At 43.2% G+C, this 25,652-nt stretch overlaps 1 protein-coding gene across 6 annotated transcripts in view; it reads right to left on the reverse strand.

Annotated features, from left to right (window-relative positions):
- Nucleotides 1–25,652, reverse strand: part of adgrl1a (adhesion G protein-coupled receptor L1a) — a 220,946-nt gene that overhangs the window by 70,580 nt on the left and 124,714 nt on the right. For 5 of the 6 annotated variants that reach the window (XM_052048907.1, XM_052048908.1, XM_052048906.1 and 2 more), the window contains one exon: nucleotides 8,685–8,832. In XM_052048907.1, coding sequence (XP_051904867.1) covers nucleotides 8,685–8,754 — 70 coding nt within the window. In that variant the 5' untranslated portion in view covers nucleotides 8,755–8,832. Of the gene's footprint in view, nucleotides 1–5,358; nucleotides 5,614–8,684; nucleotides 8,833–25,652 lie in introns of those variants that run through there. The other variant, XM_052048909.1, reaches the window with a different exon arrangement.

Here is a 25,652-nt window from a genome sequence, read left to right on the forward strand (position 1 = left end):
ACGCACTTGTGCGTCTTTTTAATATGACGCCCCGCCTACCAAGGACGTACTTGTACGTCTAAGTCTTTTTTTTTTTTGTTGCGTCATAGAGAGGAGGGTCTGATGCAATCTGTGAATGAGAATAAGCCGTTTGCATTGTAAATCATGTAAAAACAGCGACCAGTAGGTGGCAGTGGTGATTGAATCAGACATGATTGAATTACCGTATTTTCACGACTATAAGGCGCCATTAAAAGTCTTAAATTTTCTCCAAAATGGACAGGACGCCTTATGGTGCGGAGCGTCCTTTATATTCGCCGAGTTCCAAAATCTGACTGCCAGCCGACACGCTGTTTATATAGAGAAAAGGCGGAAGTGACGGTGGCCAGGCATGAAAGAAGTCGGCCAATCAGGGAAGGGTGGGCGTGTATATATACATATATGGAGAGGGAGAGAGAGCGAGAGAGGGAGAGAGAGGACAGACAAGCTAGTCCGCCAATGGTGAAGGGTGGGCGTGTAAGTGGACGCCTCAAGCCAGTACCAACACTTGTATAGAGTGTGGCAATGTGCATTGTTGCAAAACAACTCCGGTTTTGGTTTCTAAGAACCCCTGAAAATAAATTCGACAAAAAGACACGCCTACGAAGCTCAGTTCAAACTTAAAGCCACCGGTTATGCTTTTGGCATGCGTCCCCATCTCGCAGCAGCGGTGAAAAAAAAGTCAAGCAAATGAACTCTGAGCTTGCCGTTATTCCCGGAGGCTTGACTAAAGAACTCCAACCGCTGGACATTGGCATCAACCGGGCGTTCAAAGTAAAGTTGCAAACGGCATGGGAACAATGGATGATCGGTGGCAAACACAACTTTACAAAGAGTGAGAGGCAGCGCTTGGCGAGTTACGCCACAATACGCAACAACGAGAGGGAACGCGGCGTTTTTGATGGATTAAGGTACTTGCACAATTGTTCAATTCTTTCTACACACACACGCGCTGCCACCATGTTTCGCTCTGTTCTTTACTTTCAAATGTGGGAAAGCTTCACACGAGAGAAATGTTGACTTTGCTGTTGGTACTCCTTCTTTCCGCTCGGCAATGCGTAGCAACTCACACTAGCATGCATTCAATGACAACTGAGATGTGCAGTCCTCTGCTTCTGTTACAGAGGATGAGGACTTTGATGGATTTCTGGGTGATGATTGATCGAAAAACATGAGAACATTGTACGATGGCTAAATAAAATACACCCAAACTCAGTTCTGCTTTCGTTGCCTTTTTAAAAACGTGTTTTTATCTTATCTGTATGTCTTGGCGTGCTACCGTATGCTTCAAGCTAACGTGTTAGAGTGCGCGCATGCATACCGTATGTTTAAGCTGGCGTATGTTTTACCACTGTAAAACTGCGCCCATTCGTACGATGCGTCCTGTGTATGTGTAAAATACAGAAATGTCACGCATTACTGAAACTGCGGCCATTAGTACGATGCGTCGAATAGTCGTGAAAATACGGTACATGCTTTCACAAAAAGCTCTTTTTCTCCGCTTTTTGCCCAGGAATCGCCATTTTCATGAAACATAGCCATATTACAATGCCGATTGCTGAAGAATGGAAAAATACATTTTTTTCTGTTGAAAGAAGAGTCTTTAAACTTTATTTATGTGCTTATATCGCATTAGAACCAAATATTCTGTGGGCCTTGCCAGATCAGTCAAAATCCAGTAAAACGCTGGGATTGGCTGGGAAATGGCTGGGATTGAAGGAGTTAAAAGGGGGAGATGATTCCAAACATTTGAACAGTGGATTAAACGTCACAACTTCATCAAAATTCGGAAGAGACTCACACTTTTGGGCATGTTGATCGCTCAAATCCAATGATGGTATACGTGCCCACAACTTACTACTTTTGTACCGCATCTTTTCAGATGCGATGTTTACCTTCCCTTTCGTAGGCTAAAGTAAACTCAGCCGGAAACTTATGCATGACTCTTATTATACTCATTATTCCCCCACCAACCTTTCATGTACACACATTAGCATGCAGATTAAAATAATAATTAAGTGCGGATGCGTATCTTTGTGAGTGACATATGGAAGACTTTTTTGAGTGTGCGCCAAATTGAATGCATACGCAAAAGCATGCTTATTTTTATTTTTTTTGTTTTTTTAAGTGGATCGTTCTATTAGACAGAAGCGCTTTTTAAGAGTGCATTGCCAGAAGAGGAGTAAAGTACATTAAGAATTGATGAAAGTGTGTGTGTGTGTGTCTTTACATCCATTCAAAAGATGCCGACAACGAGGCACAAAAGTGATGCAAATGTTAAAAAAAAGAAAAAGAACAAAAACAAACATGAAATCACCGCAGCTCCATCGCGTCGTGAATTAATAAATTAACAGAGGCTATAGCAGGGTTAGCGGCATCGCCTCTCATGATGTTATTACTACTCGGCTGCCAGGAAATCAATTGTGTTATGAATTAAGAGGGTCGGTGGAATTGCAATTTCAATATTATCCAATTGCCACGGCGAATGGGAGTTGCTCGGCGTTGGAGGTTAACTTTTCGGTATATTTTAAATCAGATTTACATTGTGAAGTGAAAGATACAATTAATGGAGAAAGATCTTGTAGGCACAGACTACAATGTAGAGAAAATTCAGGGGACAATGCAATAAAAAAAATCAAATAATGCACTGAAAACTGATTGTATGACCAAGCAAACAAAAGCAGAGCAAAGGGACCCGAGAGGATTTGTTCTTGGTTTTACTGTTTGGTGCTTTCTACCGCCTTTATTACCGATTTGTCTTACTGTTTATTGTGCATGTTAAATTGCTCCACGTACAGCACTTTGTATGCAGCAATGGCTGTTTTAAAGTGCTCTATAAATACTGTTGACTTGACTTGACTTGACTTGATTCAGAGAAGCGACGTGGAATTAGCAACTGATCAACAGCTACATTTTTTAAATCACCTCTTCTGGATTTTTTAATTGATTGTGAATTTCAAAAACAAACACTCCAAACTGGTAATTTGCAGTGTTATAGTAACACCCCATCACCAATAAATCATGCCTATTTAGCAGCCGTTGCTAATGTCGGGCTGCTCACAGTGCTAATGCTAGCTTAGCCTTGCTACGACTGTTATTTTATCACGAATACACAGTTTCATAATCACATGCTTTTTATGAATGGCCATGTTTGAGAATTGTGCAGTTCGGTTTTCTCACATTCTGCTGCCATCATCAAAATACAACCATGAAAATCAGAGGAGAGCAAATTTGCAACATGCGCAGGGGATCAAATAATTGTTTCTATTGTCGATCCGGTTAGATAATGCCAAGAGTTGTTTCTGATACTAGTGTCAGTTTATGTTTTTTTTGTGTTTTAAAGTTTAAAGTGTTCAATAAATACAGTTGAGTTTTAATTTGAATGCCCGCATTTTCTTGGTCTGTGCAAGTCTGCCCAATCAAGTGCCTAGTGTGTATATTATTGATATGATGCGGTCGCACATGTATAATAGAAAATGTAATTGAAAAACACACCGGGAAGAGAAGGGGAGGGCAGTTATAATATACAAGATTAAACTAGTAAGCCAGTTTCCACCCTGGCGTGGAACACAAGTAAGACGCATGAGCCTACGTGAGCGCATTTGCAAATTGAAACATGTCACAAGCATTATGTGGTGAAATGACTTACAAATAGCCTTATAATGGCCGTGCTGCCACCGCGGTGAAATAACGCACGGCGACGCGCGTCGCAGCAAGGTTAGCAGCGTGCTAAATGAAAGCCAAAGGTGTTGGGGGGGGGGGGGGGGTGTGGCTCTAATACATACGCCGCGGCAGGGCCGCCGTGTTTGCCACATTAGGCCAGCCTAATGGACTTTGGGGGGGCGATGTTGAGTGCGTTCGGAGGGGTTCGGTGTCACGATCAATAGATGGAATGTTCCGCTTTTGTCAGGTAACGTGCCATTTTGTCAGGATGCTCTACGCTTGTCTGCGGGTTGGTGGCGAGCGGCACAGGTGATTTATTATACATTAGCTCGCAGTTGGTCTACAGGCAACTCATAAAGCCTTTCTGTTTATTATTATTTGATGTCATTGTCAGTTGACAGCAAGTGGCAAAATGGCCGCCCCCGCAGATGGATTTAAAAAAACAAAAACAAAAAATTGCTGCTTGGTTGATATTATAATCGGGATAGTATTATTGCAAATAAAATCTTTGACTTGACTTCCACTTTAAAGACTTTGACGTTAGCATCTCATGCTAGCCACAAGTTAGCTTACCGCAAGGTAAGACTACTTGCACTGTGTGTTTGTGAATTGATTGATGTTTTATGTTGAGTTTGTTTAATACCTGTTTGATTCCTCAAACAGGTATTTTGTTTTTTTGTTTTAAATGTCAGTGTTTTGAAGATTTTTCAAGTGTTTCTAAGTTAATCGCATGAGGCCCGTTAATTTCTATTCTGACAGAAATTTGGAAATCAGCTACGCAAATTATTGCTATTACAAGGTTTTGGACAGAGACTGGATTGAAGCTTCAATCCATCCATTTTCTCTAAATATTAGCAACCTTGGCAATAAGAATTATTTCAACTCTAATTGATCTCAAACCACAATGTCGACCAGGAGCCCATTATGGTCAATCTTAAGGTATCTCTGGATTATTAAATGATAAATTATAGGGTATAGCATTAAGTTCAAAAAAACAAAAAGGGAAGGCATGCACAAGATATAGTGAAGCCAAGTGTGATGAACCCGCGGCTTTCTAAATCAGTTTTGATTAGCCATTTGAAAAGGTTCTCGTCACATCACAAAATGGCCCATTCGGCTAAATTCCATCTCCATTGTTCTTATTCCTCTCTCCTCCTGGTCCTCCGGTCATGGCAATAAAAGGGAATTAAATAAATTAATTAAAATTCCGCGGCCTAAATGAGATGCGCAGTGCTGCGGGGGAGAGCGTGGATCTTTTAACATACACGTGTGCCGGAGTCCATTAGCGGGAGAAAGGATTCGCGCTAGCGCCTCAGGGCTGGATACACGTTCAATTGATTACGAATGCATTATTAATGCTGTCTGAGGGGGTCAGCTCGCATAGCCCGATCCCTTGTACCCTCGCGAATGTACCGCATACATACAGGCAAGACATAAGTCCTCGCTAGAGCTCAGTTTAGCCAGTCCATTCTCCGCGTAGCTGCTACAGTACATGTAGCATCACTTTTTAGAGACACATCAAACCATCCCGGATTGAAATATGCTGTTGACCAATGTAATTAGCAATATATTTGGCTCATTGATAAGTTGTCGATCAATCATTGCACCTTGGCTACCCCCCCCCCCCCACACCCCCACCTTTTTGCATTCAACTTAACTCAATGCAGCTCTGCTTACCTCTTGAATTTGCTGTCGTGATTCAGACATAGTCCGGTGGCCGTACTCAGCCATCACTTGAACATGGTTATGTTTCTTCTATGAGTCGCCAAGTCACGCGCGGTGGAAAAACTTTGGCGTGGGCGCAGTTATGTAAATGAACCCGAACGTTATATAACGAAGGGGTGAAAGTGCACAACGGCTTGCTCACAGATTTTCAAAAATAGGCATTGAAACAAAAGATTCACAACCTTGGATAATTTCGCACTTGATGAGTGGCACTCCCGGCGCACAACAATTTGTATGCAAGACTTGACTGCCAATTTTCCATAATAGGTCCCCTTTCAACATTCTCTGTCCAGTTTTGTGGTTGGGCCTATGAAAAGAATCTAATGTACGATCTTTCGTATGGGAAAATTCCACGCATTCTTTAATGGCCCTCAACCTCAGAGCTTCCACTGTACAAACAAAATAGCGCCAGAGGGCAACACCTGAACAAAGGGGGAACGAATGCAGTGCTACAAAAGGAGCCGAATGAAAAAATAGATCCCGCTCCACTCGGTGGTCAACTAACACGGCGGGGAATGCTAATAGCAGTGCTGACACAAGCACAAACAACAAATATTTACATCCCAGCCCAGCCCCGCTCCCTCCCTCGCTCGCTCGGTTCAACGCCACCACTACTTCATCAACTCACGCCCTCTCTGCTTGCTAAATGTCCGTCACCCAGAGGCTGGTTGGCAGGGCACCGACTAGGAGCGTCGCAGCAGATGGTGAGCTGCCTTGTGTGTGTGTGTGTGTGTGTGTGTAGGCCACTAGCAGGACACGCAGCAGTCCCTACTACTCTTCCTCTACACCCTCCAGCATCAAGCCGCCTAACCAGGTCACCTGCTGCCAGGCGTGAAAACACATCACATACACACGCGGGAAATATCTTTAGAAATTGCAGTTTGTCTCCGACATGCATGGAGGCTGTGAAATGTAGAATGTCAAACTAAAAATCTATTAAAAAAGAAAAAGCTGAATTATTGGAGAGTGTATATTTGCTACATTTTTCCAGTAATTAAAAAATGTTGACATGTTGAGAAATGTGAGCTTGGTAAAATGTATTAATTAGTTTGGAAACATTTAATTGCAATTCTTACAAAAGTAGATTTTTTTTGGGGGGGGGGACAGTACAATTATATAAATAAATTTAGAAATGTTGAGTTTGAAGTGATTTAATATTTCTCCATTTATTTGAATGAAATGTGTTTTCGGTCTAAAATTTGGAATTATGTGGGAAGAGAAAAAAATGTTCTGAGGAAGCTCTGAATCAATTGAACTGATGTTGGAATCGTTTGTAAAACTGAATTTGTAAAACGGAACATAAACATAAGTTGGGAATTCCAGGTGACAAATTTAATGTGCTGAATCTATGGAAGGAATCACTTTTTTTTAATTCATTCAAACAATGAGACAAATATTTTACAAAATCGGTTAAAAATTGGTCAATCCAAATGAATTTGTGAAATTCCTTCATTACTTTGAATGTTTTATTTCGCGTGTAAAATGTGGATTACTCGTAGAAAGAAGAGATTCCGGTCAGGTCAAAAATCGTTGAAAAGGCACACCTATATCCAGTAATCAAAATAATGTAAGTAAAAATGCTCTTGGGCATACATGCAATCATGAAATGAAAGGAAATTCTGATCCACAGCACGCAAGGAGCCGCACATATGGTAGCATTACACGCACGGATTCCCCTCTTATACCGTGGCTACGCTTCGACTCATCAGCAAACGTTTTTGACATTCACACATAGGCTCCCCCCACCACGAGCCTGCACCTCGGCTCACCGAGACACTTTTGCTTAATCAAGTGCAGCGCCTTTTCCAGCCCGGTCAGCAAGTCGATACGCTTACAAGCTACACGGCGGCGCGGCTCACATGTAAATATTACATGCTCATTTGCAGAAACCCTCGTCCGAACGCACCGGCGGCGAGTGTGTCACGTTATAGGGAGTCGGGGGAAACAAAGCATTATGCGGCTTGTAGTTTATAAATAAACAAAGAACATGGGTCGTATTGATTGTACAGTAGGCTGTCTGGCAGGAGGGGACTAAGGAAAAAAAAACTTTCATTCACTCATTGTTCCCCTTGATTAAAGCATTCATTTGCCTTGGCGTGTCACGATATTCATTTTAATCAAGATTTGCATTCATTTTGGGCCAAATAGCTGATGGATGTCAGGGCGTGTTGGACCAAACCCAAAAGCATCCTAATGTGGTTAAAGTCTGGACTGGAAAAAAAAAAAAAGGCTTTCTTTCATAATTTGAGCCTGATGAATCCTGGCATTGTCATCTTTGGAATATGCCCGTTCCATTCATGGGGGGAGAAAAATAACAAACAAACATGCTCCTCATTCAGTATATTCAAGTGACACATTTTTGGAAGCCTCACAAACATGGCGGAACACAGCCAAAATGGAGCACAGCCTCCACCACAGGCTTTGCTAGCCGGCTCGCTTCAGAATAGCGTCAATTACGATTCATTATTTTCTTCTCCTTCTTTTTATTTATTTCAAATTACTGTTGGTTTTATTTGGGCCCGACCGCTTAATTAGTCGGCCGATTTATAACATTAAAAATCAACAAAAATAGGCTGATTTCTTTATTTTATGACACATTACAAATTAAGACCAACAATTTAGGACCGCTAAGATTAGGTGACTTAATCAACATTCTATATTAGCTCCTTTACGACAAGCAAAAATAGGACTTTTTAGAAATCGCATTACATGTTAAGATTGACATACGTGACGAAATTGTCACAAAATCTGCAAAAAATTGGTAAAATTTTGTTGATTTTTCGGTCTGTTGTAAAGTTAAACAATCACGAAAGGACAAACTTAAAAAATAAGATCATCCAGGATCAAGTGTCTTTTTTTTTCCCGTCCCGACCTATTCCGATAATGGTCAGGGCAGAGAAGCGAAAAGTTAGAAGTGAAGAACAGCCAAATCGGAGGCACCCGACCTCTTGCCTCAAGTGCCTTACCACAATAAAAATGACAATGAGAAGAGTTAGCAACCACAAATAGGTTGCTAAATAAGCTAACGCTTCATCTAGCTTTCTGAAATTCCTCTTCTACTTTTTCTCAATTCACTCTATTTTGCCTTTCAGGGTCAGTCTTGGCACTACGACGGATATCTCGTTTGGTGGAGGAGGGTTGGTTAAGTGCGGTGCATGGTTTTGATCATCCAACAGTACACCACACACGATATAAGTACGAACACACATGTCGATGTATGCCTCATCATATTGTTGCTTCGGCATTGAACCAGTCATAATCTTCCCGATGTGCAGTACCTTGAGATGACGGCGCGATGTTGCTTAGAGCCACGGCACAGGTCAACGCAATACAGACTGCGAGAGCCATGATGGATGGCGGTCGGTGGCAGCGAAGCGGCGGAAGGGGATTGGCGGGCTCAGCTTTACGCCCTCTCTGGATACCAACCTAAAAGGCAAACGCGGGGAAGAGAAAAAGAGAAAAATGTCACCGTTGTTGGTTTACAGCTCAGCGTGCCGTAACGTGGACGGTCAGGTAGATTGATGGAGACGGAGGCGGCGGCGTGCGGCACCGCGACGGCGTGCGGCACCGCGACGGCGTGTGGCACCGCGACGGCGTGCGGCACCGCGACGGCGTGCGGCACCGCCGCGGCGACAGCTGTCACCGCGAGCGGCTCGTCACTCCACTGCGATTGGACGCTTGATTGAGTCGGACGTGAGACATATGTCGCGGGGCCGTTAATGCGGCCATATTCAACACGTGCACGGTACGAAAAACACTCATTGTGTGTCCGCGTGGGCTTGCGTGTGGTAGGGAGTCGGCGGTGCCGCGGGCCTCGCACATCTCATTTGCCTAATGAAATAAATCACAATCTGGAACTTTAGCTCTTGATTTTTTGACAGTAAAGGCTGCTCTGGCCCTCTGGGGGCTTAAAGAGCGTAAACAGCCGAGACGTGACTGCTGAGGCTCGCTCCGACTGAGCTTGCCACCGCCGTCTGTGCGTGTGCCCGTGTGTGTGTGTGTGTGTGTGCGTGTGTGTGTGTGACTTGTTCTTTTTGGATTGTGGAAGACTGCGGTGGCAGGGCTACGGCTTTCGGAGGATTGCTTTCATCCCTGCCAACCTCTGTCCCCTTTATTTGATGAATGCTACCAACATCCACCCAAATTGCTAATAGAAGTGTGCTATGCGAAGCGAAGTCAGCTCTCAATCAATAATTAATCAATCTGGGGTTGAGATGAAGGACAAACAATCTTGACCCGTCATCTTATGAAGAAATGCGGGACGACTGTATGCATCCAACATTCAATTGTTAATTGGAAAAAAAGAAGCAACAAAAGGAAGAAACGTGTTTTATTATGATTTGCACCAAACAACTAAAATTGACCAACCAACTAATTAGCCATTTAAACAACAAAACACGCCACCAACCCACTGGCTAACTAACCAACAATGACCCTAAATGGCAAAATGGCAAGACAACTCATGAGTTACATGCAGCAACCAACTAGCCAGCTAACTGCTAAAACCAGCTCACAGATAAAACAAGTCACCAAGTAGCCAACAAACCTACCAGCTAAACACCCAACAAACCGACCAATTGGCAAAATAACTGGGCAAACAACTAGCAACTAACTAACCAACTACGTCACCATCCGACCGGCCAGCCAAGCAATAAGTAACTAATTGACCAGCCAACAACCAACCAACAGATTAGCCAACTGGCCAATTAATCATCAAAGCAACCAAAGTGCCAATTAGCCAACTAACTGAGTGACCAACCAATAAACCAATCGAAAACAAAACAACTAATTCGTCAAAAGTGACCATTAAATGACGAACTACCCAGCCAACAGATTAGCCAAGTAACCAACAACAACTAGCATTTATGCTAATTCCCGCGCATTTACACTGCTTATTCTTGTGCTGATTAACGTGCATCGACCCAATGAACTGAATTAATTAGTTATTTTAAAAATAATGAAACTAACCACCAACTGACCATCCAACTGAGTGGTTAACCAACCAAAAACAAACAAAACAACGAAGCAACCAACCTATTAGCCAAATAATTGATCAACCAATAGACCAGCAACCAACTAAAACAACCCACCGACAAAGCGACAAGTCAATCAACTAACCGACTGACCAACCAGATTATCCAACCACCTGACTGACGACAACTAACTACAGTAAGTCACAAAAATTTGTTCTCAAAGTAATTTTGCCAACCCATTTCTGGGAATGGGATGGTTTGATGTGGTTTCAAAAACAAGTTGCCAGGTGCTCATCTCGACGCCCGCCCCTTCATCATCCCTCATTTGCCCCCCCCCCCAACCCCCCCCCCCTCATCCTCCACGCACCCCTCCTCGCGCTGACCTTCTCTGATATTTACCCATCTCCCCGGTGGCACTGCCCGGCCCAAAGCTGCGACCTGCTGGGTGTCGCCGTGCAGATTAGTGTGCCAGGTAGCAGCACCGACGCAGTGTGGGCGAGCGAAAAACGTGAGGCGAAAACCGTAGCTTCCCACACTGTATTGTACGTAGACGCCTCGTGTTCTGGCTTTTAAATCGGGTGCTTGCGTCTCTGCGCCGAGGATGACCAGCAGCTGAGAGAAAAGGACAAGCCCGGTGGGAGTGAGGACGAGAGGAAAAACAAGAATAAAGCGACAGTAATAACTCGTAATAGATGTGCGCGCGGACGGCCGCTCCCGCCCTCTCTGCAATTTAACGCTTACAAATCGTGCGCCTCCCGTTTAGCGAAGGCCCCTTGTTTCTTTCCCTCCCTTAAACTTTTGAGCTTTTAATAAGAAAAGTCAGTGTTCTGACCCCCCCCCCCCCCCAAACTCCTCCTCCCTCTCGCCGGTAACTGCTTCAGTCTGTACCTTTGGACAATAGCTCTCCTGTGGCCTCAGCAGATGAGGAGAGCAGGGAGAGAGGTCATAATGACAGTGGAGGGTGCGGGGAGGGAAAGTGCGAGGTGGGAAAATGGTGAAGTTAAAAAAAAAAAGCGAGCAAGGTGCGCTTTTAATGTAGTGGGAAGGAATGATGGATTAAAGGGCACAACGGCATGACAAGACGAGGAAAGGAGGGAAAGAAGGGCACAGAGGCAACACGAATTAACAGCAAACGTAAGAAACGGACGAGCAAATGAGCGGAGGAGATGTTTTTCTGAAGCGAGAAATAAACCTCGGGAGTTGTTGTTTTTTTCCTTGAATAGTTGAACTGTTCTTTTAAAAATGTTTTCTTCTCGAAAAAATTCAATTTTGTTTTTGGAAAAAATGGAATTGTAATCTTCCAAAATTCTTTTCTAAGAAAAAAACACCTCAAAAAATATTTTTTTCCTTGAAAAAAGACGTCTTTATTTTTGTTAAGTACAATCTCTATTCTTTTTTTTTTAATACAAATTAGTTGCAAAGCAAAAAGGCATTTTTTTTTTACATGTCTTCACTGGGAAAAAAAATGTGTGTTGAATTTACTCAATTTTCATTTGTCAATGATTTAATTTTGTGCAAACCACTTGATGACATAAAACTGAGTAAATCCAACAAAAGCTTTTTTCAGTGTTCTGAAGATTTCATTTCTAGAAAAAAAAGGTTTGTTCATTTCTAGAAGAAAAAATATTTTCTCGAAAATATACTGTAAAACTATTTTTAAATATATATCCATTTGTGTACTCCCAGAAAATCTAAAAATTATTTGAGAAGCATTTTTGATGAGGGAAAAATACGCCTTTGTTGTTGAACTTTTTCTTTTTTCCTGGAAAGTACTAAAACAGTTTTTTGTGTGTATTGCAAATTTTTATATTTGCAATCTAGCTCATCATGAAGCCATTGTAAGGCTTGATGGACTCATGACGGCTGAAGCTAACAACAAGATGAGGAATCAAGAGAAGTGGGCAGAGAAGGAACAAATGAGCTACGGCTGAGTTTATCCACCACCACAAAAAGCAACGGTGGCAATTCTTCCAGACACTCGACATGGGTCAGCCCACCTCTGGGGTTCATCTGCGCTAACTTCCGCCGCCACGAGATGCGACGAGCCCGAGGCCACACTCTGACCTTTCGCATTGGATCGCATGCGCCGCTATTTTAATAGAGCAGAAAACACGGACGGCATCCCCCGCGAAAGGGCGGACCTCAAGATGCGAGACGGGGGAGCGATTTCACGCCGCCGGTGGGAACGTTTGCAGGCTGGGGTGGAGAAGGAGGGTGGGGTGGGGGGGGGGGACAAATTGCATCCGCGTCAATGGCATGGGCGCAAAGACGGCGGCCGGTGTTATCTTCTTCCCGAGGTCGCCTCCCGCGCCTGCCGCTATTCATTTGCAGACGGCCTTGATCCAAAGCAAATAGCCTCATTATCCTCTTCCACTGGATCATTTCGATAATCACCGCGATCATTAAGATCAGTTTGCTTTCCATCCAGAACAGGGTGTCTCTTAATGCGGGGCGGCTGACAAGGGCCATTTTTCCATCACACACACACACACACAAAAAAGAAGCTTTTCGGAACATTACCCGATCCGAATGGAAAAGGAGAGGGAACAAAGGGTCTGCATGGACGGCTTTTGCTGAACAATGAGGAAAGGCTGGTGAGGTTCAGCTTCGGCTGCGAGAAATTGCATGGAGTTAAGTAAAAATGGGGAAAATACGACGTGGGTCTCTTTCAAGGAGTTGTTGGACCCACTTTGGAAAAGAATAACAAATATTCGCAAAGAGCGGCACCCCCCCCCCCCCAAAAAAAAAAAGCTTTGGGGGATCAATGAGGATTGTGAGCGGCAAGGCTTGTTTAGCTTTGTGTGCCCTGCGACTGACATCCCGAAATTGGCTCCAGCTAGCCCACGACACAAGTAAGAATCATTTCTAATACATCCCAAAATTCAAGCGCTGATGTTCTTTCACAGCTGGCCTAAACGCCTGACGAAAATCGATGAGTCGGGTGGGGCAAGGTGTCGAGCTCAATCCAACAAAGCCGTTGTTATCAAACTGAAGGTTTCATATTCTTATCAGCTACTGTCAAACAACGCACAGTTTGAACATCAACACTTAAACGCTTAAAAAAAAAAAGTAACTGCTTCATGCACTAATAATGATAACATGTACCCTGATAACATGATAAACTGTCCCTGACAGATTCATTGCAAATATAGTGAGTGAACTACAAACTAGAAAATGCAAGAAATTGCGCGTTCAGTCGTAGAACACTGAATGAAAAAATATGGAATAATTTGGAAGGATAGTGAATGAAATGAATCATGTGGAGTGATGAATGATGTTAAAAGATATGGAATGATTATTGACTGACACGGAATGACATTGGGTTGCCTTCGTGGGGTACGAGGGTGGGGGAATTTTTTATTATATATATATATTGCGCGTCATCCCGCACGCGGTCTGTCCTTCCGTCTGTCCCTTTTCAAAACGTACCTACTTCACCGCGCCGCCACTGTGCCGCTCAGGCAGTGGCTCACTACGATCGCGCGGGCATCTTAGCGAAAAAATGTTGTCTACCCACAAGCATTGCAATGAAATTGTTAGTTATTTAGTAGAGCTAAACATCTCTTTATTTTCGCGATAAGCAATGAAGATGAACAAAAAGTTGAACCAAGCAACAACACTTTTGTGGGCCAAAGGCCCACCTTACCAGCCTTCCGCAGGAACTAGCTGATGAGCCGCCCAGAGGGCGGCGAACCAGCTATTTTTTATATGTTTTTATGTGTGTGAATTACCAGAATGTCGAAAATTGTTCCCAAGTTGAATCGAATGAGAAGAACATTTTGAATTTCCAACGGGAATGATGTGAATGCGTCACGAGGGAAATGAAAGGCGTGAAAATTTGTTCCAATGGTGGGAAAAGCTGTGATTTTTTTTTGGGAACGTGAGAAATAATAGACCGCATGCATAAATTTGCAGCAAGTCCAAGATGGAATGGTGTGAATTGGTTGTGAAATGTAGAAGAAGCAGCATGTCAAAAAGTGAAAGGGGAGTGGGTGGGGTGGGGTGGGGGGGAGTAGAAATCCCGGTCACATCAACACGACTGAAGCGTACTTGGGCAGTGATATTATGAGACAGTAACTCACTTTGAGAATCGCTGTCATGGAGTGTGAGACAAAAAGTAATTCAAGAGTGACTCATTGCTACCGCCGCGCCGCTGCTGATTGCAGTTTCGGTTCCACAACTAAACGGCCAAGTGAAGGGGTGCCAAAGACATTGCGCGCACAAAGCCCACTGGCATCTCAGCACAATTTCAAGACCGAAACCCATGTTTGGCGCGAGCGAGCGTGCACGCGTGCGTGGCAGCAGAGGGATGGCAAAGTGGCAAGTGGAACAAAATGTGGAAATGCATTTGTTGATGAAATATTCAACAGATTAGCCCCCGTGGCCACCCCCTGCACCCCCACCCCCTTCCTGCGTGATGAGCACGTTTCCGTCACGACTCTTCCATTTCCTGTGTTTGTGACTAAAATGACAATAAATAGCGGCGGGGAAGGGAGGCAAATGATTTGCCTCCTAGCAACAGGCGGGCGAGCAAATGTCACAATCATGTTTCACTTACAAATCACAGAGTGATGCCGCATGAAATATTTTGTAATCACGCCAAAATAATCCACCGACTCAGACGCAAATTGGAATAAATCATGAAGGAGACACAAATTGTCTTTTTTGGGGGTTTTTTTCTTTCCAGACTCGGCGAGGTTGGGGTATTCGTAATTATCGCAGTTTATAAGATATCCTTTATTCGTGATGGGTTTGATGCGACTGCTGCGGATGACAAAAAAAAAAAAGTACAACGTTGCCTGAGGGGCTTGAATTCTGCCCGTGACTCACTCCGTGTGTTAAAACTTTTGTTACATTTGATACTACCCCCACGGCTCTTGGACTACAGGGAGCAATACGAGGAGGCGGAGGTGCAATAAAAGCAGCAAAAAAATCATTAATTACACCTTCACCGCCGTAAAACTAATCACTTTCTTAAACGCGTATAATTGTGTGACCGATGTGGTATATCGTCATCGCCAATTCGCCTTCCCTCGAGGCCATCCCGGTCTCGTCGAGTGTCGGGCTGTCAGCAAGTTCACGTCTGACGCCCAATTAGATTTAACGGTTTCATCAACTCTGCCAAGAAAATGCAATTATCATCCGCCTTTGTTTGTTTGATAGAAGGCGGCGGTAAACGGGTGAATAAAACTTTGCCCGTCATTCTGCTTTTGACACCGGCGTGGCGCAACAAGATAGGAATTCGGAAATGATTGGCAGTAGACGCAGGAATTCTTGGACCGTGGCACGTGAACATGCGATAGCCGATGCGAATTAGCCACATTTCTATGATTGGAGAAATCCATCAAGTAAATAAAAGGAGGCTTAAAAATCATGAAAAAAATCAAGCCGTTGTCTCCGTTACAAAATAGATGCCACTTTGGGCCAATCCAGAAGAGTCAAAGCCTTAAACTTAAAAACAGCAACACATACACACACACACACACACGCACACGCACACACACCCCTGTCCAGTGGACAGCTGCAGCACAAAGCCTGAATCAATATCACTGTATAGAATATAATACGATAGCATCTCGTATAAACCAGCACGCTTCACCTTACTCCCCTTCCCTCCCTTTTTTGTTATCTTCCAGTTGGGTCCGTATCTCTAATCTCCCGCATCCTTTTCGGTGAAGCTATCGCTGGCAAAAGCAACATAATAGCATTAGATATCGTTCCTTCAAAACAAACCGATTCCATTACATTTTCATTGACACTCGGTGACGGTGAGAACCGATAGCCCGGAAGGATAATGTTGCTCATCTAGCATGTTTTAGCGGGGGGGTCAGACCATCCCAACCTCCATTTTACTCATATGGGTTAGTCAAGGCCGGATCTGTGGTGTGGGCTGTTTAAATAATGACACCATTGAGCTGGGCCCCGTGCAGACAGAACATCAGAGTTCTTGTAATGGCCCGCGTATGAGAGTTCGTGTGTTTGATTACCGACTCGGGCGTGCGAGGAGAGGCTGCTGCGACGATTGGGAGCATGAGACTCCCCTCCATGTCGGCTATCTGGCAGCGGCGTGAGGAAACAGAGGCGTTGAGGAGTGAAAGAACCAGACAGACTTTAATGGAGGCGTGCTTAAAGGGCATGTGAAGCGTTGGATCGAGCATACTGACTGGGCAAGTTTCATCACTCAAGACCGTTTTTTCTTCTTTTTTTTTTGCCTCAAGTTCATATCCGAGCATTGTATGGTGGCAATGAACCCGACTCACTTCACAGTAAGCAGCAGTTTGTCAGGCAGAATTAGTCATTCTTCATAAACTCGTCAAGGTTTGAGGCTGCTTACTGCAACTGCCAGTTGAAGTTGACTGTCAAACAAAGCATTAAACAAAATTGTGCATTTAAAACGACCGCACAGCTTTGCATGAAAGTCCGCTAGCTTAATGCTAACGCGTGACGCGAGCTACCTAATAGCACTGGCGTCGCCGTGTTGTTATCTTTTTCTTTTGGTTGTGACTCTGTCAGCAACTCATATTTGAACACAAAAGGTGGACAACGCATGGAGACAAATATGTATGTAATGTATGAATACTCACAGGCATTTATTCTTTCTCCTCTGCAAAGACCGACAAATATTACTGTACATTACCAAAGAGGTGAGACGTCTCCATATGCTCCATATACGGATGTCTGCATTACATTGCCCCAGGGTGGCTACAGTGCAAAGACCAGAGGGAGCCGCACAATGTCTAATGAGTTGAAGCAAATAAATCCTATTTAATTATGTCATAAATTATATATATATGTATATATATATACATATACACACACACAGTATATACACACACACACACACACTTTTTTAGTACATTATAGAGAGCTATTGTTCTTTGTTGGGTTTTTGGGGGGGAGGGTAGAACGGATTATTGGCACTTAAATTCATTTCAATATGGAAAGACGATTTGATATTGTTTTCTTAGTTGACATTTTCTGTTTTTTTCTGTATAGTTTTGCAGAACAAATTGTACTGGCTTCATCAAGATGTACATTTGTTCCAGCACAACAATCAGTTCTCTTTTTTTCACCGCGCACTACCACTACATACACATTTGACTTTTTTTTTTTTTTTTTTTAAAGCTGCACCAATAGGGAATATAAAACGATCCGCCTATCCGACAGCTATGAGGAAACGAGTGGGCAAGATGGGAAAAAGAAAAAAAAATGGGGCGACTTTAATGGACGTGTGCTTTAAGGGAATGTAAATGAGACTAGGGAATGTGCAGAGCTGTGCAGGGATATCAAACAGGACTGGTGAGGTTGTCAAAGAGGTAAACGCAAAAGGGAAAAGAGGAGGAGAAGAGAGCCCTCTCACTTTATTCAACAGATAGACATAACACTTACACACGCACACGCGCGCGCACACACACACACACACACACACACACACACACACACACACGAGTCGATTTGTCACTTTGAAAAAAAAAACAAGCCAATAGGATACTATGGACGGCATGCTGCACTGCTATATAGATTGCAGTCCCACAATGCGCACATTTCACTTCACAAATGGGAAAACGTCCACAGAATAAAAGGTAGAATGTCAAGGTTACCTGCTCCACCAAAACCTGCTTTTTTCCCAGGTAGACAAGGATATGAACAATGGAACACAAGTCACTATTAAATAACAGTAGCCAATCCAAGTTTAATGGTGAGATAAATAGGAGAAGATTTCAAATTACATCATGCCCCGCTAGCTTTATTAAGGTTTAAACTTGAATTAAAGTCACTTTACAATGTGAACTATCGACACATTCCATTAACCTTTTAAAAAGAACTTGAATTGTCCAGAGTTAATTGCTGCAAAATTCTATTGGACCCATTAAAACTCATTCAGTACCAGCCAATTCTGGACCAAGTCTGAAAAGACGTTTAAAAACGTCTTTGGGAGTGAATGAGTTAAAAGAAAACCAGATGTTGAAGTTTTCAGGTTTTCAGGTAGAAATCGTAAATAGAGCATCAAGCAGTCTTTTTTTTAAAGCAGAATCCGGGAAAATTATCACTCCAAATTATTATTAATTCAGGCTGTGCACTGTCACTACATTCGTAGTTGTTTTTGTGCAGTTTTTGGTGACAAATTGGATCTTCCGGGTAGCATGTATACAGGTTGTCAGGTCTGCACACCGCATTAATATTCCGAGTAGTGGTGGCAGTTGGTCAGATTGTTTTCTCTACATGGCCCGACGTAGCACGGCCTGGCCTTCTCCGGCGTGGAACTGTGATCTCTTTTGGCAAGCGTCGACCTTGTCAGCGCTCATTACGTCGGCTAGGATAGGAGGAAGCAAGCGTCGGCCATCAACGCTTGGCCCCGTGACGCCCCGCCGGGAAGTGACCTCGGCGTTCCACCTGTGCTATCACACTAACACCGGCTTTAGAGTTGATATCATAGAGGCTGGAATGATGGACATATATTTCCGTAGATACGAGTAATACTAATTGCAAAGTTATGGCTAGTCAGCGAGGTAAGATGCTTCGCAGTTATCAAAATTCAATTTGACGATTATGTCAACCATTCTATTCCATAGTACGATGTGTCGCTTTAACTTTATATATTACTTTGTTCTAGATTACGATGATTTTGCTCTTATCAATAAATACAAATTGACAAAAAATACAAAAAAACATTTTATTTTTTTAAATTACACCGGTCAAGTACAAATTTTAAATCAGAGACTGCTTTGTGTGTTCCTAAATGTGTTTTTCTCTTGACATACTTCGTATTATGTCGCAGATAACCACAACAATAATCCAACAATGATCCTGCACACTGGTGAACTGACCAACAATGGACTGAGCTCATTCAAACATGAACGATGAAATGGGTCAGGCTATTAGACAACAAAATCAATAAGTGTCAGGATTTTAGGTGACAGATGATTAACATACAGGCAGCAGGAAGACTCAGTGAAAGAACTGCAAATACAGGTATATCGGAGATTGCGGTTTTGGTGCCTGTAAAAGCCTGATAATTCCGTAGGGTTTTAGGGAATGTAGGCGTGAAGGAAATTATATTTATTATGTCTCAGGGTCATCCTGAAACTTCCCCGGAGAACCTTTCGGGAGTAGTGTTTGTTGTCAAGCGGCAAACTGCAGAGTACCAACCTAGATCCAAGCCAGCCTTTGCCGTGCCCAGGGTCAATTTAGACACGGGTGCATATCAGTCTTTCTGTGTCGTCAGTGTCATCAGCCTCGCAAATCAATAGAAGCTAATGAATAATTCACTCCAACCATGAGGGGTAAACAACAAGGGTGAGTGATAACTTACAACGCATTGAGCTACCACCGTTAGCATGATTATGGTAATGTTATGAAATTGAACTCCCCCTCCGTCTCGGTTGGATCGCAGCTCCCGCATGTCCCGCGGCTGTGAGTGGCAGGCTCCGCTAGATCCAATCCTTATTACCTCCCCCAGGGCAAAAGCACAAGGTTGAGAGGTATTGTTTTGATCACTTGAGTTGCATCTCCCACAGCACCCCCTCCCCACGGGACACATTTTCATAAAACGGTAAGCAATATTTCGTAAAAACTACATGACCCATTTCTGTGATACTTGATTAAGAGGTGCCACAGAAGGGAGAATCTGTTGAATTTGTTCCCCGACGCCCACCCCAGAATGCAAATGGTAGTGTCCTATCTTAGTTGTTCTCCATGGACCAGAACCAAATAAGATCCTCAGAGCACTTTTTCTTTGATCAAATGGAACCCAGGAGCAGCGAATACAGGGAAAACAACAGGGGCCCCAAAATTGAACCCTGTGGACCACCAAATGTACAAACATATAACACATGTTAGTTACATTTATTTGGGCTTTTTAGCAGTTAAGTCAAAATGAAATCCCCCCCCCCAACCCCCAATGGTAAGAATCTGCTATCGAATACACATACAGCATAACACATTTTAGAGCGTATGTATCAAACACTGGTTCTTGAGGCTCATCGGCAAGCTCTGCAGGAGCCTGATGACCGCCCTTGAGGACCAGAGTTTTACCGCTGTGTTTTTGAGGAATTCGTTGTCATTCTACAATGTGAGTCCCGATCGAAGGTTTAGAGCAAGACATAGGCCGGATATTTTGTGGATTTACAATTAAGTTTGTTCATCGACTATCTGCTGTGTCGTTCTTGTCAGAATACACGCTGCTGGCTGCACAAAATTTAATGTATTCCCCCCCCCCACCCCCACCCTTGACTGCCAGATTAGTTAAAGAAAGGAGTGGTATGACTTAAATGTTATCAGTGTCTTTTAATGTGAACTTTACAGCAGCCCATCCATAGATCATTCTCTATTAAAAAGAGTCTCAACAGAGTTAAACCCTTTGCAGATAATACATGTTCTCTCCGAACTGGCCAAGATAAAATGTCATTAAATGAAATGGATTCATAATTGTTGAGTCACCTTTGGGAATTGCTCGTAAACTAAAGACAAGCTGTAACTATGTGAATGTCTTCAGGAAATGAACAAATGATCGTGACTTGACTGTCACACGGGCACGGGCACACACACACACACACACACACTTACATATGCACACAGAGGAGCCCACAGGGGTGCCACATGTGATGTTGACCCACTTTAGATGTGTGGCACAAAGTGGAGCAGGGATCCAGAACATAAAAAAGAGAGGTTGACATTTAAAAATAGGCTGGGGTTTCTTTTCATCCCTTCCGCTTCACGCCGTACAATGGAAGTATCCATCTTTTGTGTCATTGAGAACTTCATCTCATTATTCTGTCACATCTGCGGCGGGCCACTTCAACAGCAGTCATGCGAGGCAACCGAATGGCACGTCACTTCAAGTTATTTGTCAGGTAGACCCAATACACTGACACAGTCTTAGTTTCTTGGGACAGTGTCTTTCTATATAAGTGGCAGGCCTTCAGTGACTTTACAGACCTCGTAACCCTGGAGAACCCACGGGGTCAAATTTGACCCCTATAAATTCTGCTACTCAAATGCTACCCTTAAATCCCAAAGGGTCAAATTTGGCCCTAATCCTAAATTAGGATTAACGCATTAAATATTTGAAAAAACATATTTTGTTGTTCAGCGAACATATAGCATTTAATGTAAAATTCATCATTTTCCAAAGAAGAAAAGGGTTCTTGGGTTCTCCAGAGTTTTAATACCACCAGTATCACATCACAAAATAATACCCTAAATTACAATCAAAATGTGCAAGGCACTACAGAGAGACGGTAGACGTTTTGTATATTGGAGGATGAATCCTATTATTTAAGCAAAAAATAAAGGTTAAACCTTTATGTTCCAATAGCTTACCTCCAAACATCTACAGTACAATAAAGCCATTCACAATCATGAACAGAAGTGCATGTTACAGACAGTTACCTAGCTAGCTAGTTAGCTAGCTCGATAGCTCGTTTACATTTTAAATTAGGTCAATAGTAGCTTTGTGCATCGAAATGCAAAACTGTTTGGTTTCATTGTTTAGTTCTTTTGGACAAGATCGCTTTGCGCTTGCTGGCTGTTAGTAACAATCCCTTCACACTAGCATGTAAATGACCCACACAGGCATAGTAGAGTTTTGCACTCGTAACTCTGGCTCGGGCAGCTTCCAGCCTTTTATGTGCACGCACATAAATTAAGCCGAAGATGGGTGCACTGGGGCTTATCAACACGGCGTGGTCTCCCAACAAGACAGGCCTTCCCTTTAAAGGTCCTAATTTAAAGCCATTTTCACAACACAACCAAACTTTCTGTAGCTCCTTTGAAGCCCTGCACCTGTCTGGAGTTATTCGCATGATTTGATTATGCACAGCAAGGACACCAGCGTGTAAGTGTGGGTGCCTGTTTATGGAGATGCAAAATTGCGGATAATGCAGTTGGGGCACCAAATGCAGAACAACTATGTTGCATTACAATTGCACGTCATTATGTACTCCACAATTCTCACAATTATTTATTCAGTTTCTCGTCCCAGTTTTGGGTTCACTTTGGGTCGACTTAACTTTATTACAGCGGGAACTGGAAACGACATGCATGAGTCAAAAATAGTACCTGGCGCGATTCTGTTCGTTCCAAATTATGGGGCACAGGAACATCAGTCTGTCTTTTAACCAAATTGGTCAAGGTCATCCTACTCGCACTAGTACAAGTGAAACTGGGAAAAACAAAACTGCAGTACATTGAAGACAGCAGTCAAAATTCGGACATTCTAACAAACAAGATGAATGGATGAGATCGAGGGTAGATTTTATCCAAGAGGAGGCTGAAGGAACATGAATGGCAAGAATTGAGTGACCAGACTGAGATCTCCAGCCGAAAAAGTAACTGGTGCTAGAAACCGTAGCACAGAGCATCTTGTTTTGCCAGTGGAAAAGCATAATTAGGCGTGACAAGCCAAGTAAATCGTTTTTTGTGAAAAATGCACATTAATCTGGTCGAGGCAGATGGTGACCCTCCATTGAGTCTTGTTCTTCCACCGTGAAGACAGAAGGGCCCCTTTAAAGAACATCGTCCCATACGGAAAGTGCCTTGAAGTAACTTTGGTCATGAAGCGGCGCTTCATAAATAAGACAACGGCATGGGAAGCATTGTGCAACCGTGTGCCTTTGTGATGTATCCAATTGGATGGTTAGTGACCCCAATCTGCCTGCCAAGGTTATCCAGCTTCGGGACGGGCCTGAGTGGTCATCGGGAGATCCTGACACAGCAGGCCTGGCTGCCACATCCCAATTTCCAAAACACGGCTGTCACTCCCTTTCCTCGTCGTGCGGGCCTTCTCTCGTCTACCTTGGTCAAACGCGCACATATGTGACGCACGGAGAGACGAGAGATGAAGGTGCGCTGACGCTGGCCTACATACAGCGGCGGAAGCAGTTAGGAGTAGCAGCCTTCATGCTCGGATGGGGAATAACTGTGGAGACATCTGCCAAGGCTAGAATATTTGTAATCTACCAAACTGTACTGGCATCTGAACTAATATATATATATATATATATATATATACATATACAGTATTTTTTTTTTACATCGTAGCCTCCGGCCAGGCATAAATATAACAACTGTCCTGTCATTCACCCTTCCATCCATCCATGTTGTGGAGCTTTGTCCTCATTAGGCTTGAAAGTGAGCCGAGGCCCATCTCAGTTGAGAAACTGAATCTGTTTAAAAAAATAAATTAAAAAAAAGTTAGTGAGTCTATCATTAACTCTCATATTGCTTAAAGCAACACACCACTTGCCATTCATTTTCCTGCATTCTATTAGGCAACGAGTATAAACATTAGTAGTGCAAATATCCAAAATGTTTCGCCAGATCAAAATAATTACGTACTCTGTGTAGCGCCATCTTGCGCATTTTTGCGCAAGATCACATAGTCACCGTGACGTAGCACGTTCTGTAACATCGGCACTATTCAGTTTTGAGTTGCTTCCGGGTTCGAGTTTGTGATTAAAAAATTCCCAACATTTTGCAATGTTCCTTTACGGTTGTGTCATGTCATGAAGTTTTCTTATGCTCTTTTTGTTACTTTGAAACAATACATTTCGGGACTGTGGAGAATTTTGAACCACCTGCACTCTTACGATGTCCAAACTTGTGTATGATCTCAGTTCGGCAGCCAGGAAGTTCCACAAAAATAAATAAATAAAGAAAATAAAAAATACTGTAACCATCCTTGGAGGAGGTAATTACTCTAATAAATTATGCAAGGGCAAATCTCTCTGTTGTCTCCATCTCTTCCTAATACTCCTCCTCTTTTGTATTTTTATTTCATTTTTTTTAGGCGGCAAGGATGGCAAATCAGCACAAGTGCACACTCCAGTGCCGTGATGTCCCCTGAGGAGGAACGAGTAGCGGCGCTCAAATTATTGAAGGGGAGCCTTAGGAAGGCGCAAAACCCAAAGCTGGGAGGTTGGAGGCTTCAAGTTAGTCAGGCTGTAACAGGTGCGACTTTCCACTGCTTGCTTCTGTTAATTACCAAAGCCAAAAGCCGAGCCAGGTGAACAGCCATCAGCGCATGGAGAGGATCCAGAGGGCCCATCTGACCAAAGTCGCTTGACTTGGGAAACACACGCCAGAGCACACAAGCCTCCCCGACACAAGCCTTTTGTCGCCATCCAAGGAGAAATTACTGTTTTTTTTTTTAAATTAGGGCCAAGAAAAAAAGTGTTTGATGGCACATGAGGAAAAAAAAAGCAGACTACAAACGATTGATTATGAATGCACGGATTTAACGCCGGCGCTCCATCAATCAATGCTTTAAAATGTTTACAAGCGGACGGCTTACGATAACAGGTAGTTACGAGCTGTGAGCGTCTTGTTCGACTGGTGCGGGGAGCAATTAAAACCGTTTTAAATCAAGAGACCCTTTTTTATTCTCTCCCCCTCCCCTCCCCCACACACAACTGAAAACAGTTCCAAACTGCCTCAATAACATTCCTGTGACATGGCTTTGGCAAAACAAAACTGACTGTGCTCAGACAATGCTACGTGGATGGTTTTGATCGCACAAGTTGTAATTCGCTTTGTTTGCTTTCATTTGACAGTAAACTTCAATTCATTTTTGATGAACTGTTTGATATTTTCCAAACGGCTTCTCATTGGAGGGTCAAACATGTAAGCCTGAATTATTGGGCCACTATGAGCAAAGTTATGGAGGATTGTCAAAACCAGCACTGATGCCGTATATTTTTTAATCTGTGAAGATAAATTGCTGCGCGACGCCTTACTTCATATTTAGCATCTTTATACCATTAAATTGCATTTATGGCGATGACTGCACTCACCTCTATAAAATCAAGGATTTACAATGGCACAAATAGTAATGCTTCAAAGAGTGATCGATTGCGAAATTAATCCCTCAGGGGAGGAGATTGTGCAGCAAACTGCACCGAGCGGCGGACTCAAAGCTAATGAACGAACATGATGTTGTCCTGGTCAGGTTAACCTAGCGGATCATCTGAGAAACTTTATTTCAAGTTTCTTTTGTAAAGGGATGTTAATTTTAAACAGACATATTTAACGAGTGCGAGACTAGTGTCAAAGAGTCAACAAAAACACAACAAAAACGTGTAAGTCCAAGTAGCGCCTTAGCTGCTGCTGTTACAACTATTAGCTAGCGGCTATTAGGCTAGCTAAAGCTAACAACATGAGACTTTCTTCTCAAGTGCATTTATAATAGCTGTTACTTCAAAGCGGGTTTTGGGCTACGCCAAAAAAAACAAAAACAAAAACCGTAAGTCTGGATAGAGCCCTGGCTGCTGCTGT

The sequence above is a fragment of the Hippocampus zosterae genome, chromosome 17 (assembly GCF_025434085.1).
Source record: "Hippocampus zosterae strain Florida chromosome 17, ASM2543408v3, whole genome shotgun sequence".
NCBI lineage: Eukaryota > Metazoa > Chordata > Actinopteri > Syngnathiformes > Syngnathidae > Hippocampus > Hippocampus zosterae.